At 38.5% G+C, this 18,267-nt stretch overlaps 1 protein-coding gene across 2 annotated transcripts; it reads left to right on the plus strand.

The window, feature by feature from the left end:
* The first annotated feature begins 2,747 nt into the window (after positions 1–2,747).
* On the plus strand, positions 2,748–17,460 carry pou2f3 (POU class 2 homeobox 3). Of its 2 annotated transcripts, XM_062988912.1 has the most exons (13): positions 2,748–2,796; positions 9,449–9,483; positions 10,497–10,598; positions 10,699–10,804; positions 12,018–12,023; positions 13,291–13,379; positions 13,858–14,034; positions 14,854–14,995; positions 15,089–15,222; positions 15,639–15,806; positions 16,183–16,225; positions 16,314–16,428; positions 17,404–17,460. In XM_062988912.1, the coding sequence occupies exons 1-13, from the start codon at positions 2,748–2,750 to the stop codon at positions 17,441–17,443; spliced, it is 1,206 nt and encodes a 401-aa protein (XP_062844982.1). In that variant the 3' UTR covers positions 17,444–17,460. The 2 variants fall into 2 exon arrangements, with proteins under 2 accessions (XP_062844982.1, XP_062844981.1); XM_062988911.1 differs by lacking the exon at positions 12,018–12,023.
* The last annotated feature ends 807 nt before the right edge of the window (positions 17,461–18,267 follow it).

Consider the following 18,267-nt stretch of genomic DNA (forward strand, 5'->3'; position numbering starts at 1 on the left):
CCTCAATGAAATGTAACTCCCCAACACCTGCTGCACTCATGCAGCCCCAGACCATGGCATTCCCACCACCATGCTTGACTGTAGGCATGACACACTTATCTTTGTACTCCTCACCTGATTGCCGCCACACATGCTTGAGACCATCTGAACCAAACAAATTAATCTTGGTCTCATCAGACCATAGGACATGGTTCCAGTAATCCATGTCCTTTGTTGACATGTCTTCAGCAAACTGTTTGCGGGCTTTCTTGTGTAGAGACTTCAGAAGAGGCTTCCTTCTGGGGTGACAGCCATGCAGACCAATTTGATGTAGTGTGCGGCGTATGGTCTGAGCACTGACAGGCTGACCCCCCACCTTTTCAATCTCTGCAGCAATGCTGACAGCACTCCTGCGCCTATCTTTCAAAGACAGCAGTTGGATGTGACGCTGAGTACGTGCACTCAGCTTCTTTGGACGACCAACGCGAGGTCTGTTCTGAGTGGACCCTGCTCTTTTAAAACGCTGGATGATCTTGGCCACTGTGCTGCAGCTCAGTTTCAGGGTGTTGGCAATCTTCTTGTAGCCTTGGCCATCTTCATGTAGCGCAACAATTCGTCTTTTAAGATCCTCAGAGAGTTCTTTGCCATGAGGTGCCATGTTGGAACTTTCAGTGACCAGTATGAGAGAGTGTGAGAGCTGTACTACTAAATTGAACACACCTGCTCCCTATGCACACCTGAGACCTAGTAACACTAACAAATCACATGACATTTTGGAGGGAAAATGACAAGCAGTGCTCAATTTGGACATTTAGGGGTTTAGTCTCTTAGGGGTGTACTCACTTTTGTTGCCGGTGGTTTAGACATTAATGGCTGTATATTGAGTTATTTTGAGGAAAGAATAAATTTACACTGTTATATAAGCTGCACACAGACTACTTTTCATTGTGTCAAAGTGTCATTTTGTCAGTGTTGTCCCATGAAAAGATATACTTAAATATCTGCAGAAATGTGAGGGGTGTACTCACTTTTGTGATACACTGTATGTGAGGTGACACAGGTCAGGGAAAGTTGTGTTGACCTTCATAATTCAAATATGGCTTTAAACAAATGGCTATTGAGCTGAAAATTGCCCAAATATACAGTGAGGGTGATTTTTTAATATTTCAATCAACTGGATCTGAGACAAACTTGCCTGGATGAGGAGCCAAGATTGTTTTGTGCCTTTGCACAGTGCAGAGATACTAAGAAAGGCAAAAAAATCCCCAAGAGCAGTTGCTGGAGAGATACAAAATAATATCACCTTCTCTAACATTATCTGGAAGGCTTGCCAGGACTAAACACATAAAGTTTGCTAAACACTACTGGGACCTTCACTGGAACCATGTTCTGTGGTCTTTTCTCACTGCTTTTGGCCGACCAGGCGTCAACACAGACACGATTGGCTATGTCCAAAAGAAGCTGCTGTATGAATTTGGCTGAAGCGCAAGGATTGGACACTCTCAGTCCAGTGTTTGAACTTGCTTGACACTGACTCTATTGCTATAGGGGTGTTCACATACTTTTGGCCATGTAGGGTACACATGAAGAGTAGAAATATATTTTGTAGGTCAGACATAATACGAGAAATGTATCTGATGAGTCTTAAATTGACTAAACAAATCAGAATCAAGGATCAGCTTTATTCTGGTCAGGGTTGTGGTGAATCTGTTTTCCCAAAAATCATTGGACAAAGCAGTAACACACCCCAAACAGGACACCAATCCAACACAGGGCCTTGACCAGCCGCCTGTCAGACACAGTCAATCATGTCTGAATGTAGATGCCTGATTTTAACCCTGGATTACAGCACAGTTCACCGCTGCTCCACTCCAAGCACCCAAAAACACCATTAAATAAGGAACATCTGACATAAACACAACAGAATAATGATGTCAAGATTACCAAGACTAGTGGTGGACTTCCAGTGGGAAAAAATCCCAAGCCTGACATCTTATCAACACAATCAGCCTTACAAGCCTGCCTCTGTGTCAACATAAACACTGCAGGCAAAAAAAAACAGCCGCAGTTTGAGTTTGAGAAGCAACACACACTCACCCAGAGTTTGCCGTCTCCCCCATGTTGTTTTATGCAAAGAGAGTGCGTCTGGATAGGACGCACCGTGGGCCTTATGCAAATCACCTGTCTATCAGCTCGTGCGGGATTGTGAAAAAGGTGAATACTTCTCCCTGAACCCACTGCCAAATGTTGAAGTTTCTCAGCAACTTGGCTGGTCCATCAGGCTCCGAGTTCCACTCACAATCCTCAGAGAACAGAAGCGAGAGAGAATCACGTCCACGTCCAGAGTCTCCTAATTGAGGTGAGTGTTAAAACCTTTCAAGCATCTGCTTACCTGTGGCCTTTCAATCTGTCCCGACTTCCCTTTTTGACCCGGTCAGCTTCGCTCCACGCTGGTCAGAACCGTGTCTCTCTGCGTGGTCTCCTGTTTACGTGGCATATTGGTGGATTTAAATGTTTTTGACTAGGAGAGATTAGGTAGGAGGGCCCGAGCAACTGGCGGCAGAGGCAGAACGTCGAACAGGGAACCCCTCGGTCCTTATGAATATTACAACAAGCCCTTTACATAAAGGCAACCTTTTCAAAGTCAGACCCATTAGAATAAAACCTCAAGTTCATTTTCCTGACCAGGTCATGAATTGCCCCAGTGTGTGCATAAAGTTTGTGATCCTGTAGGAAAATCAGCTATATTTATCATTACAGATATTAAGATGAGCACAGACGCCATCGAGCAGAGGGATCCTCAGCACAAGCTCGCAGGTAAGAACTCTTCGTCTGATGGAATTGATTGCAGAATATTGAATTAATGATTGTGTGTGGGGAGTTGGGACTTTTTCTAGGTTGAAAAGCTCCGTCTTCTTGATTCCTTCATAGTCATATTAATTTTCCCTTTTGTGGGCTTTCAATTAATAAACTGCATAATGAAAATTATAAAATATCAATATATAGATAATGATTTAAAACACACACATATATAAGTACAAACCTATAGTATAAATATGATGCATGCAAATAATACTATTGAATATTAATTAAGAAAATTTGATTAATTAGATTAAATTAGATGAATATTAAATATGATATAGAAAAATATGATTTAATTAGATGAATTAAGATATAATAATTTAAATCTATTATGACCCCAGGTTCAGATGCTTAAAGCTATATGGTTGCAATATATATCTGTGGTATATCTGTGGTGGATACAGAATACTGAAGTGATAATATTCACTATATAATGTATATTTATTATATTTAATATATACTTTTCTAGGTAGAAAAAACAATCCATCACCGGGATTGTCCAACACCACGTCTTAGTACAGTATATCAGTTTAAGTTTAATAGTAGAAAAACCTAGGTATATATAAGTATTTAATTCAGTTAAATCGTACACAAACTAAATACACATATTCACACATCATAGGTCAAAGTATGCAAAGACTTGATTCTTTTCTGGTCCTTACAACAGAATTCATTTATTAAGAATCGCTTGTATGATACACGGTGAAATTCAGGTGTATTTAGGACTACAGGCCTTATATTACTATGTTAGGTTAAGTTACGTTTATATTACCATACTAACAATGAAGTATTTCTGAAGGTTCTGACCTATCTATGCATTATGGATAATTGTTGTTTGTCAGGTTTATATGAGTACTGCAGATTTTTTAAGGAAATTATACATATCTGGGTTGAAAAAAATCCATAGTTTAAGGTGATTAGTGTTTATAATACTTATGTTCCCTTGGGGTTGCAATTAACTGTGAAAACATACAAGAAAGATATGAAAACGTAGTACGTAAACGCTTGCGTCTTGTAATTCTTGTAGATCACTTGTTTTTAATAATGCCAGCATGTTTTCTTTTATTAAGAGGGTAAATGCACAACGTACAAATGCTTTCCTTGATTTTTTTGTGCGTTTTTCTGTATATTAATATCTAAATAATAAACAAACTTATGCTTCTCCAAGAAACATTCAATTATGACTGTTACGTTATTATAAGAAAACAATTCGCAGTCATTATAATTCAGGCTGTGGAACGAGTATTTAGCACTGTATAAAGTTACTATATAAAGAAAAACTCATTCAAACATACTACCATTTTTTAATGACAGTGTTTTTAGACTTTACGTTTTGACGGCACGTTTGTTGCTGGACTCGTGCGGTGGGTTGGGATGGTACGTAAGAAAGATGTACACGCTTTCGTGTGTCTGTCATCAGCCGTTTGTGGTTTTGACCACCGACTTCTGCTCTTTGTCTAGGCCGTCATGGTCTTAAACTCGGGCAGGTCTGAACAAAACCCCTGATCACATTTTCAACCGTAACGGCTACGTCGTTCCACCACGGGATTAACGTCTTTTATTAGTCATGGTTTGTTGTTGTTTCTTTTTTTGTCAGCCACTTGAAACCTTATAGTGTATAGATTAAAAATGCTAAATGAATATATGTTCAGGAAATATCGCCCAATTTCCTAATAATGTAGTGATATTAGCATATTAGCATATATTTTTTTCTTACAAACTGCTGATTACTCCACTTTACACACTGTAAACACTACCTGAACCTGTTTTTACTCTGCAATGAGGTTTGTTGTGGCTAAACTCGCAAGCGACCAGAAAAGCTCTACAAAACGATGACTTAGGCATAAAAACATGAAGCGCTTTAGGGTACGATGTTCATATAGGACATGTAATGTACCAGGATGTGTGTGTGTGTGTGTGTGTGTGTGTGTGTGTCTATGTGCATTTGTATGGGGGGATGGACTGTTTGCGGTGAAGCGTTCCTATCCTAAGGCGATACTGACACATGGTTCAATGGAACAGGCGCTAAAAAGAGGAACTGGGATTCCAAGACAGAATGTAAAAGAGGATTTTTTTGTGTCATGTTGTTCCCTGTAGTAAAACTGGGAAATATCAGTTTCATGAGTGTCAGAACTACATTGTTACACTGAAACCATTTGTAATGAGGATTAGCTGGATTTTAGCTACTTACACCTGTATAGGAACACTCGGAGCGGTCAGATCTTTCTTAAAATGTGCTGTAGTTAGAAGCAATCTTAAAAAACTGTGTTTGGTTTATGCATAAAAAATAAATATATTTTATTTTATCGCGTCATGCTTACTAGCACAGAGAGATTAGGACGGATCATTAGGGTTTAGAGTTCATTTAAATGGAACTATTGGTAGCCTAATTTAAATAATAAGACCATATAACATAATTACCAATATACAGTATATATTAGATTTATAAAAAGGTCCCTTGTTATTGTTATTAGTATATATTTAAATTGAAATGATGTGGGTATATCATCTATGCAAGCTTATTTCATTAATCCTACAACTTAATGCCACTAATAATAATAAAATTATACTATACCCTGTAAATGCTGCGTCAATTAAATTTGGTACCTCAAAATCAAAACTGTTTGCACCCACAACAGGTGTTTTCTACCTTAAACAGACTGGCATTTGCACCCTGTTTATATCTTTCCATCATAACTAGGGAATGAACCCTTTTTAATCATTCAATCAGAATAATAAATGTGTGGTGGATACATTCCCTCTCTTAGATTCGGCAGCTCCTCTATCTGGCAAACCTGCTTTTATCTGAAACCATGATACTTGGATGTGTGGTCCGATCCGTTCCGGTCTTTCTCTGGTGCATGATGCCAGAATTCTATTAGTAACTCACCGCGTTGTCACAGCGTTTTGGGCCTCACAATGAAGCCACCCTATAAGAGAACAGATTTAATGTCCCTTTTTAGAGCTGTCCCCACCCGTAAATCCATGTTATGCTCGGGGTGCGCCAGTTGGTGTGGTTGGGATGCTGCTCCCCCATTGCCGGTTCCCTATCTTTCCTTTTTTCTGAGAGCTGGCTTGTCTCAGATGGCCGGCACATCCTGTCATATTGTGACATCCAGTTCTGATCTGCACTGTCCCTGTTCTGTCCACTGTCTTTGTTGTGAGCTGCGGATGTTTCTATTAGTGTTTTTTAGCCACAGTATCGTTTCACCTTGGTAAAAACATCTTGTACTTGGGTTTCTTTTCATTTTTGTTGTTTTAATCAGCTCACGATTCAGTAGCATAGCGTGAATCATTCCATTACCGATGAAGTGTCCATGAGCTATTGTAATAAAACTATAAAAAGCTTTAATAGATAACTACTAGGAAAATGAGCAACTGTGTGGTACCATAGTTGATTTATTATGTAAGTTCTCATACGTGAAGCTGTTCTGAAGCTTTTATTCTTATTGTTATTCATTATTAAATTATGGGTGGCAGAGCAGCTCAGCTGTTAAAGTGGGTGCCGCACAGCTAAATGAGTCCTGAGGACTTGGGATCAACTTTGCTCTAGGTCATTGCTGGTAAGACGTTTTGCATGGGTGTGTTTGCTTAATGCAGAATGTGGATTGGCTACGGTAAATCGTCAGAATCGTCCCTAGGTGTTAGTGTGAGTTGCTCTATGATTGAATTGCACCATGTCCATCTTGTCATGAGCCAAATGAATGAAGGTGGTGCCAGGCCCCACTGTGACCCTCACCAGGATGAAGCGGTTTTTGAAAAAAAAGAAAAATTAATAATAATTATAAAAGCAGCAGCACATGACACGTGAACCCTAAAGCGACTGTAATAACTGAATCATTATCAAAGAGTCATTATCAGGTGTTGTTGCGCAAGCTACAATCATTAATGTTTTTATCTTTGTTTTCTTATTTTGTTCACTGTTTATTTAAGTGAATAAAAGAAATTAAACTTTGTTCTTAATGACTTAAAAGAATAACATATTCATTCAGTATGGACACAAAAGTATTGGGACACCTCTTCTAATGATTAAATTCATGTGTTTCAGCCACAACAGTTGCTAACAGCTGTGATAAATCAGTTATATAAAGGAAAATTTATGCTTTAAAATTTGCAGCAACAGCTTAGGGAAGCCCTTTCCTCTCCCGATTTAAAGAAACTCCAGTGTTCTGCACAGAGCCCTGACCTCATCCCCACTGAACAGCTGTGGAACGAACTAGAACATCAACTGAGGCTTTCCTGAGCAAAATCACTTCCCATCCATACAAATGCACTTCGACTGAATGGGCCCAATTTTCCACAGACATAACCCTAAGGTTAAGAACCTAAGGTTAAGAAGTGCAGATATGGATCAATGTCAAAGCACTTGGTTCTCAAAAACGTCTAAGTTTAATTTGAATGAAACCAACCTTCATTGTATAACTAAGCAAGTCACAAACATGATATTCCGACAGACGTACGTTTTCCATACAAGAACGTAATTGTTTGCTAATGTAACGTAACAACAATGTGCAGTGCATGTTTGTTCAGACTGAAAGCAAAGCAGGTAGAATATAAATCACAGACTGAGCTCATTAGCTTCTATATATAAAAAACAAATGAGTTGGTGCGGGTTCGATATTCCGACAGCTTTAATAAATAATTTAATGATTTCAAGAAAATATTAGTGCATGAGATTGAGATTTATCATTTAAACGTTTTTAATCTTTGGTAACACATAGTAAACAAAGTAACGTAACTTGAATAAGGGGATGGATGTAGTAACAAATGTTATCTGAATTAAATAACTATAAATAAAACATATAAGTAAATGTAAAGTATCATTTTTAGAAAGATTATGATTCATATGAACAGTAGTACAAAATTCTACACTGTTTTAAATGTAATGGAACAAAGTCCACAGGAATCAAACACATAGTAAAAAAGTAATGCAAGTTGAATAAGGGAGAGCATGTAGTAACAAATGTTACCTGAATAAAATAACTATAAATAAAACACTGATTTTTTTAGAACAATTTAAGGTCAAACGATGTTTATTCACACAAACAATTTTTGAATATAATGTAACACATTAATCAAACACGCTGCTTATTTCCAAAGTAATGGAAGTTTGTTTTGTTGGCTTATAGATGTAAAAATGAACATAAATCCTTGAGGGATGCACTAGATTATTATTTGTGCTGTTAAAGAAGAGGCTACAGTTAACATTGTACCAGGGGCATCCACGACTTCACTTTTACAATTTACAATTGACTTTAATCAGTAGAAAATAGCAGATAAATCCTAGAGGGTCCCTAAAAACCCATCAGGATTCCATTCTGACATTATGTAACAAGTAAAAAGTAGTGGTACTGACGGAAAGTAACACAAAATTCAGTTGTAAATAACACAAATCCCAAAGTGGCTACAATAACTGGGCCAAATTTGGGTCCTGTTGAATAATAAACAGTGATTGAAAGTGTGTGGTGTACAGGTGTAATGTCACAGCAGGTTTCATGTGGACTATTTAATGTAAGTTCATTGACGTGAATATTAGATGGCTGAATATTTACATGAAAAAGATTAATATACATCATTGAGAGTTGCTTAAATGCTGCTAATATCTGAACGTAATATTAATATTGATATTAATAATAAAACAAATCGTATAGTGTCTTGCTCAGTTAATATCAGGTGTTATTCAATAATGAATCAAACTATCGCTAGTTATCACTAATTTCATTAAACAGCCCAACTAGATTTGTTTTTAAGAGCCAGTTTTTAACATTGGGTAAACTAAGTGTTGTTAATAGTGGGCTCAGACCCTTTTGAGACCCTATTGTGTCTGTTGTTTACAAAAGAGACGCCAATGGAATATTTGAATGAAAAGCTTAAACGTTTGTTGATGTTCCTCATGCAAGGAAATTGTCTGCTAATATCTGAACGTAATATTAATATTAACATTAATAATAAAACAAATCATAAAGTGCCTTGCTCAGTTAATATCAGGTGTTATTGAATAATAAATCACCAATTTCATTGAACAGTCCAACAAGATTAGTTGGTAGTTGGTAGTTTTTAACACCGGATGAGTTAAGTGTTCTTAATAGTGGTCTCAGACCCCGTTGAGACCCTATTGTGTCTGTTGTTTACAAAAGACACAGAGAGAGAAAAAGGTCAGACAGAAGAAAACGAAGGTGCGCTCCACACCTGGGACCTTGTAAACATTCAAATCCGAGGGCCTGCCAAAAAGGTTGCCATAGCTACGCGCCTATTTGCATGGGCGCCTCATTTCCATACTGGAAGTTTGGCTCGGAGAGGAGGGCCGATTTCCATAGCACGGGGACCAGCGAGCACTGATGCGCTAACCGCAGCCGCACACAGGCCCATTTGAATTTCAAATGAGGACAGATTACCTGGCCCCCGACAACCTTTGAACCCCCAGCGCAGGCTCTAAACGGACTGTGGCTATCTCAGGACAAAGGCTCGGCGGGACGGATGGGGCTGATCTCTAACTTATTAAAAAGTATTAAAATCCAGATGAAACTTTGATATTGAGTTGATGTCACAGTGCGATAATTGATTGTGCAATAATTATTAACTATTTTTAACTATTTTCTCTTGACAGAAATTGAACAAAATGGCATCGACTTCACACGACAGGTAAACACAGATCCAGTAAATCATTCATTTCTGATAATAAAAAAATCTGCACCATGTTTATGCACCATCTGCTAAATTCTTATTCCAAAACAACTATGTGATCCCTGATTAGCTCCGTCTATCCACCGTATATTGTATTTCTCATGTAATGTAATGTAATGTAATGCACTGCTGTGCTGTGCTGCGATGTGCTGCGATGCGCTGTGTTCATGTACAGGAACTTGCCTCAGGTTCCCATTTGCATATGCTCTAGCCCGAAGGGAGGGAAGGAGTGTTTTTGAAAAGCTGGCACCTGTTAAACAGGTCCAACAGCTTTAGGATGAAAACACACACACACACACATACACACACACACAAACGGACACCTGCACACATGGGATTCCAGTCTTTAATATTTAATACAGTTTCATGTGAGATTTGAGTTTGGCATTACCAGCATTACACACGTACTAGAGCAGTCTAGAGCAGTCTGTCCTCCTTCGGCAAGGTCTGGAGGTCAGAAGACACCCAACCGCCCAAATAAAATCCACACAGATACATTAAGAACGTGCCAAATTCCTTACAAATAGTGACAAAAGGCGAAGATTCAAGCTAGATGCCTTGGACTGATATTGCTCTGCCACTATGCTTTCTATTTAGGTTTTATCTGTTGATGCATGCTCAATAATCCAGGTACACAAATCCACAAAGTTGAATCAGTTCATCTGGACACAAGTTTATTTAGGTATATTTAGGTTTTTTACAAGTTTATTTAGGATATTTAGGTTTTACTTTTAGTTTTGGGACGACTTTAACCAGTCAGGATTCCAATCTGACATTACAAGAGTGGTGAAATGTAGTGGTACTGACTGAAAGCAAAGGTAAATAGATCAGACCCTGAAGTGTCTGAAATAACTGGGCCAATTTTGGATCCTGTTGAATAACAACATTGATTGAACTTGGTTTAAAACTATGGTTTTACTTTTAGTTCTGGGTCTGACACACACACACTAAATATTCCTTGTGGTTTCCAGATTAAAACAGAGGACCTGAATGATTCTCCTCATTCTGCATCATCACACAAAACATGCCACCTGACACAGGGCTCGCCGGCACCTCAAGGCCAGCTGCCCGGGGTACGCCGTCATTCATTCTACAGCCCATAAAAATCATAGAGTCAATTATAACTTCACATCATGTTTGTACTATTTTTAATTGTATATGATGTGTTTGTAGGATCTGCCTCCTCTGCATTCTCTGCCCCAGCTGGTCCTCATGTCTGGTTCTCATCTCTCCTCCTCCTCGCCCTTCCTCCTCTCTCAGGCTCAAACCGGCCACCAAGGTCAGTCGGTCAACATCGTACTTCTGCGCCCTCGCTTATATTTACCGAATTAAGATTTATATAAGTTTGGAATTCAGATTCATATACATATAAATTAGAAATTCAGATTCATATAAATTAGGAATTCAGATTCATATTCATATAAATTAGAAATTCAGATTCATATAAATTAGAAATTCAGATTCATATCAGTTAGGAATTTAGATTCATATAAATTAGGAATTCAGATTCAGATTCATATAAATTAGGAATTCAGATTCAGATTCATATAAATTAGGAATTCAGATTCATATAAATTAGGAATTCAGATTCATATACATATAAATTAGGAATTCAGATTCATATAAATTAGGAATTCAGATTCATATAAGTTTGGAATTCAGATTCATATACATATAAATTACAAATTCAGATTCATATGAATTAGGAATTCAGATTAAGATTCATATAAATTAGAAATTCAGATTCATATCAGTTAGGAATTTAGATTCATATAAATGAGGAATTCTGATTCAGATTCATATAAATTAGGAATTCAGATTCATATAAGTTGGGAATTCAGATTCATATAAATTAGAAATTCAGATTCATATAAGTTAGGAATTCAGATTCATATCAGTTAGGAATTCAGATTCATATAAGTTAGGAATTCAGATTCATATAAGTTAAGAATTCATATTCATATAAATTAGGAATTCAAATTCATATAAGTTAGGAATTCAGATTCATATAAGTTAGGAATTCAAATTCATATAAGTTAGGAATTCATATTCATATAAATTAGGAATTCAGATTCATATAAGTTAGGAATTCAGATTCATATAAGTTAGGAATTCAGATTCATATAAGTTAGGAATTCAGATTCATATAAGTTAGGAATTCATATTCATATAAATTAGGAATTCAGATTCATATAAATTAGGAATTCAGATTCATATAAATTAGGAATTCAGATTCATATAAGTTAGGAATTCAGATTCATATAAATTAGAAATTCAGATTCATATACATATAAATTAGGAATTCAGATTCAGAGCAATACTCTCTCTGAGCAGAGAGAATCAAAACCATCGTTTCTAAGTTTCATTCAGTTTTAGGATTGGTATAATTTAGTAGGTTTTGATTATATAGTTTTATTCTCATTCTCTTAAATCCTGCCATGAGTGTGAGAGTGTTTTGTGATTTGTGATTTGTGAGTGTCGTTGTATGGTAGGCATGTGTGCCCGCTCCACACTGACCCGCATGTTCCACAAATAAAACTTAACTTAAAAAGAACTTAAATCAGGTGGAAAATGCAAATGCAAATACATTCACGCAAACTGTCTATTTATTTCATTGTCTTCCCCGAGGTGGTTGTATAGTTGTAGTTTTTTTAAATGTAGTATTTGAATTTTTATTTTATATTTAGTTTTTAATTTTAGTTTTTGTTCTACACTAATCTTAACACAACAGTAGATGAGTTTACAAAGACGATGAATCTCACCTACAGGCAGACATAAAGAATAGGGACCTTCTGGCTAATTTTTTCTGTCCAATGTCTTAAAATATGCTATTATTTATAAAATAATTAATCGTATTTTAATTCACCATCATACATCGTGAAGTGTTATACAGTATATACATTACTGTAATTATTTATGTTAAATTCGGCTCTATAACGATGACTTGAGTAGCAACTTTGCATAACTGATTCATTTTATAAGACTTTCAGATGATAAAGACGTTGTTACTTTATATGGGAGTTTATAAAAGCTTTTTATTATTTTATTACCTACTTTCATACTGTATAAACAGCAAAACCCCCAACCAATAAGGCAATTTTGGCAACCACTGATACACCAACTGAATGCTACTAATAAAAGTTTAGAGGTTTGGCTTTTTGGGGACACAAGAGGTTAAAAACTGCCAGAATGAGCTCACAAACCAAACGGGAGTCCTGTATAAGCATGGACTGGACTGTAGACATATTCCTCTTCTCCATCAAAGATGATCTATTTACATGTTTTTAAGATCTTTTAAAAATAAAACAAATATTGTTTCTAAGGGCTCCAGCCACACCAGCATGGATAAAGCCAATCATGTCTGTGTAGATGCCCTGCCGACTGATAGCAATGCTGAAATTCAGACCTTGATCTCAGAGGTGGTGGGCTAGCATAATAATTAGACTTTACTAATTACAATATTTAAAATAACAGTAATTCTAGGTAGAAGAGGCACTTTTTATCCATTTCTTGAGATTTTGGTAAAATGTGCAGTAAAGCAGTAATTAGTAAGGCTCGTAGTATAAACAAATAAACTACTTAATAATTTTAATGAAGGGTTCATATCATAGTAAACTTTATAAATTATTTTTACAGACAAGACGCTACACCGAGAATCACTGCCAAATGCAAAAGTCTTCCATGAAAAAGAATCAGAATATTAAGTTTTAAACCTCTAAAGTCTCTATGAGTGACTTAATCTACTGTTGTCTTTTTTTCCTGCAGCCCTCCTGCAACCAAATCTTCTGTCACTGCAGTCTCAGTCACAGCCAAGTCTCCTGCAGCACCAGCCTGGCCTGGCCTTAACACCTCAGGTAAAGAGTCTGTCCTCCATCAATCTCTAATCCTCAACAGTAGAGTAGTCAAGTCTGAAGTTCATACAAACAACATTGCAGTATAAACAGGATGATTTCAACCCCCTAAATATGGGACAAAAGTATTGGGACACTTTTGTGTTTCAGCCAGAACAGTTGCTAACAGGTGTAATAGAAGTCATTTTATTTTAATATTGTTTTTAAAATGGGACGTCCAACAAGCTCATGATCAGGTGTCCAAATACTTTTGGAGCTCATCTGTAAGCTAAACCATTCTGCTGCCCAGTCAATTTTAATGTAAAGACACAGAAGTAATTTGACACACTTCCAAATAGCTTAAGATCTTAGGTAACCACTCAAACATTATAAATCAACTTATAATCATTATTATGAAGAAAGGTGGTTGGAAGGATGGTTACTAATCAAAGCACCGTGCTGTAATGGTAGTAATATGTGATCATTGCTTTCCTTTGCGCAGGTGATGGGTCGAGCGGGCCTCGCCGGCTCCTCCATGGACGCACACTTGGACATGTCTCATCTACAGGTGCCCAAGCACGTCGCCCCCTCGCAGCAGGACGAACCGAGCGACCTGGAGGAACTCGAGCAGTTCGCCAAGTCCTTCAAGCAGAGACGCATCAAGCTGGGATTCACGCAGGCAATGACCTTAACTTATTCAAATCCACTTTTCATCGCATGCAAACGAAGGCATGAAATGCGCACCAGTCGTGTACACTCGTGCAGTGCTTATACTCGTAATTCACATTATTAAGTAGTATTATTAGCCTTCATTACGGCAGGGTGATTATATCTTTTTGGGCATTTTTAGTGTTATGTTGGTTTTCTGAAGCTGGTGGCTTCTCTGTGCACACATAACTGGGCATGGTTTAACCCATAGGAAGGTACAAGGAACACTCATTTTGAGTAAAACGTCAGCCATGGATTAAACCTGCTGAAGCATGGGTGACACTGTCCACAATCAAACAAGCTTTGGGCAAAAATAGACACCACTGCTCCAAACCCAGCACCTTAAAGCTGGACTGATGTTTATCATTGATCACATAAACATACATATAATGTAAAGCTCTCTTGACTGTGGACGGTATTGAAATCCAGCAGCTTCTAAATCACAGTAGACCCATTATTAGAATTGTATTATTGCTTATCCAATTAGAGTCGCAGGGGGGTGCTGGAGCTTATCCCTGCCAATGGACGCAAGGCACACAGTAACACCCTGGACGGGGCGGCAGTCCATCGCAGGGCAGACACACACACCCGTTCACTTATAGGGCACTTCAGTGTCTCCATTTAATCTGGCTGCATGTTTTTGGACTGTGGGAGGAAACCGGAGCTCCCGGAGGAAACCCACGCAGACACGGGGAGAACATGCAAGCTACACACAGAAAGGACCCGGAACGCCCCGCCTGGGGATATTTGATTTAAGATGGTAATTTGACTGTTTTGGTGCTTCTTTCAGGGTGATGTGGGCCTGGCTATGGGCAAACTGTATGGAAATGACTTCAGTCAAACCACTATTTCTCGCTTCGAGGCGCTTAACCTGAGCTTCAAGAACATGTGCAAGCTCAAGCCTTTGCTGGAGAAATGGCTGAGCGATGCAGGTATGCACATACAGACAGTTCCTGGACCGGTTTTATGAAAGGAAGCTTAATAAAAACATTTAACCCTCTTTCTTGTATCGTTCCCATCTATAGAAAACTCCCCTTCTGACTCGATGGCTAACGCTGCCACCTTACCACCTCTCATTGAGGGCTATGGGAGGAAAAGGAAAAAGAGGACGAGTATCGAGACGAACATTAAACTTACACTGGAGAAACGCTTTTTAGACGTGAGTATTTGCTGACCTGAAAGCGGGGTGTGAATCATACAGTGACATTTGGGGAGGGGGGTCAGCTATCTAGCGTGTTTAATACACATTATTACTTACTTAGTTCCTGAGAGGGGCGGCACGGTGGCTTGGTGGGTAGCACTGTCACCTCACAGCAAGAAGGTCCTGGGTTCGATCCCTAGGCGGGGCGGTCTGGGTCCTTTCTGTGTGGAGTTTCCTCCGGGAGCTCCGGTTTCCTCCCACAGTCCAAAAACATGCAGTCAGGTTAATTGGAGACACTGAATTGCCCTATAGGTGAATGGGTGTGTGTATGTGTGTCTGCCCTGCGATGGAATGGCCCTCCCCCCCTTAATTCGAGCCATACAGTAATGCAACTTGGGATAAGTTTCCTAATCGTAATTGTATTTCTATTTCAGAATCCCAAACCGAACTCAGAGGAGATCACGATGATCTCAGAGCAGCTAGCGATGGAAAAGGAAGTGGTGCGGGTGTGGTTCTGCAACCGGCGGCAGAAGGAGAAGAGGGTCTACTGCCCAGCGGTGTCCTCTTCCCCCATGAAGTCACACAACTACAACTCCAGGCTGGTAAGTCTGTGCATACGTATATACAGTATGTACTGACATAGTGATACATGAATGAGCCAAATCATTATGACCACTGCTGTGCCAATACGTAACAGATGGTAATTACATGATCCAGCGGTTAGTACATGTTCATAGATGTGTTTCGGGCTTACCACTGATAAGGGTCATTGTGGTCGGACAAGAGTATCTCAGAATCAGCGATGGGTGCTGACAGTGGTCTGAATAGTGAATTAGGGGAATCGGAAAAGCTCCCAAAACCCATGTGACCTCACAGGCTAAATAATCGCATCTAAAACCTGAAATCTCTCTGGTAGAATAAATATATCATATATACAGTATGCAATGTGGTAACATACTCTTTTACTCTTTCTTTCAGCCTCTGAATTCCAGACCGTTCAGTCCTCTCGCTTCAGGAGGAGGTGAGTCTGACTTCTCCTTTGTGTCCAGTTTTTGGTCAGAAATATTACAGCCACATATCCTGAACTAATAATTATATGTTTTCTGCAGTGTCGAGCAGCTCGTCTCCCAACAGCCCGAGTCGTGGCTCCTCTCCCAACACCCTACCTACTTCCTCCAGCCCTCTGACATCGCAGGGGGTCAACCAGAGCTTCAACCCTACAGGGTAAAACATATCAATTGTTTTTCAGTAATCCAGTCTGAACTACCAGTGCGCTTATATCTGTGTAGCTTAGATTGCTAATCGAGTACGATATACAGAGGAACCTCGATTTAACTGACCTCCATTTAACGGACAAAATCTGGAAAACCACATTTCCGCGAGAAGTGTACCGAGACCAGTAGTTCAGTACTCATCCACTAGCCGGCGCATGTCTCTCTGTTTACATGAGTGATAGGCTTTTATTTTGTCAGGAGGCTTGCTTTGTTCTCGCCTTTTCGTGTTTTATGCTTAAATTTGGCAAGTTCTAGTGCTTGATATGCACCAGCAGTGCTTCAGACTCCCCACTATACGAACCGGGTAAAAAAAACACCTCTTCCACCACACAAGTTAAATGAAATTCCTCCCCATGTCTCTGTACGTTGTTCATTTTACTCTTTATGTGCATGTAGTATGTGTATGTTTAGCACCTTTTTGGATCTTAGTGCTGTGTTTTTGTATTTTTTTACACCCCCTGGAAATAAACTCCCATTTTACGGACCAGTGCTCCTCCCTTTTAGTCTGTTAAATCGAGGTTCCTCTGTATAATGTTTTGAATTTTCTGTTAATCCTTATTATAACAAACTGGAAAGTATTTTATTTAATTATTTGTATGAACCAGCCAATTAAAATTGTGCTGAAGCTTTTTCTGGTCTTAAATATTTATATATGATTAGCAAATAATAATAATAAATCCAGAACTGGGGTGCAGCTTGCTATTTCCTGTACTTGACAGTCGCTGTATAGTTGCCTGCAGCACTACTAGTGGTCAGAATGTTCACTGTGAACACTGTAAAAAAAATACCTTAACTAATTTATTTCCTCTTGGCAGTTTTTTAATTGGTTTTAAGTATCAGCTTTTTTGTACATCTAGCCTCTGATATTATTGAATATTTACATGTGCAAGAAAGCATTTTAACATCTGCCGTCTATATTTTTCAGACCCTGGTATCGCTGGAACAGCACTCCATATCATCACTGAGCATCCCAGAATTCCCCATCACTTTTCTAAATTAAAATGACTTATGTTTACAGTTGGTTGCGTGGGTTAACCTCCCTCCGTGAAGAGGAATCAAAGCTCTGATACACACATCACACACATTGTACACATTATAAATCGTCGGAGTAGTGACGTTCTACAAGACGAGGAAACACAAACAGGGTTTTTTAATCGTAGTGCTAGATTTCAACCGTCTGCCTGTACCAAGGGTGGCCTGTATTAGACAGTAGATACGCGGACGTGATAAACATTCCAGGTTTAGAGTGGCGATGATGCCACAGTTTCCAGAGAGACGTTTCTGTTTAAAGATGTTTACAAAGCCATTCTTATTTTATCTGGGTGATACTAGGGGTGAGCGATATGACAGGAATATTACATTGTGATACTTGTAGATGTTTGCTTATAATACACAAAAATAGGTAAAGACATTTAGTGAAATGTCATAACATAAATGACAGCATATAATTATGTTACTGTGAGTGACTGTGAAGTTATACATGTACTAACACTTAATGATACCAGAAACTGGCTTTTAATCAGACAAGGCACTTGCTTGTTATATTATTTACCAGAATAAGGGTAAAATACAGAATTGCTTATGTCTGGAGTATAGCTGGCATTGGAGTGTAGCTGGCATAGCTGGCATTGCACATCCGAAATGACTTCATATTGGCTACACAGTACACTAGTGCACTATTTAGGGTGTAGAAATTATTTAGTGCATAGATGTAGACAGCAGAAAGCATTTTAGGATCTGGCACATCATAGCAAACGTTAGCCTATCTATCAAATATGCTGTATGAACA

This window comes from Trichomycterus rosablanca, chromosome 26, assembly GCF_030014385.1.
Source record: "Trichomycterus rosablanca isolate fTriRos1 chromosome 26, fTriRos1.hap1, whole genome shotgun sequence".
Taxonomy (NCBI): domain Eukaryota; kingdom Metazoa; phylum Chordata; class Actinopteri; order Siluriformes; family Trichomycteridae; genus Trichomycterus; species Trichomycterus rosablanca.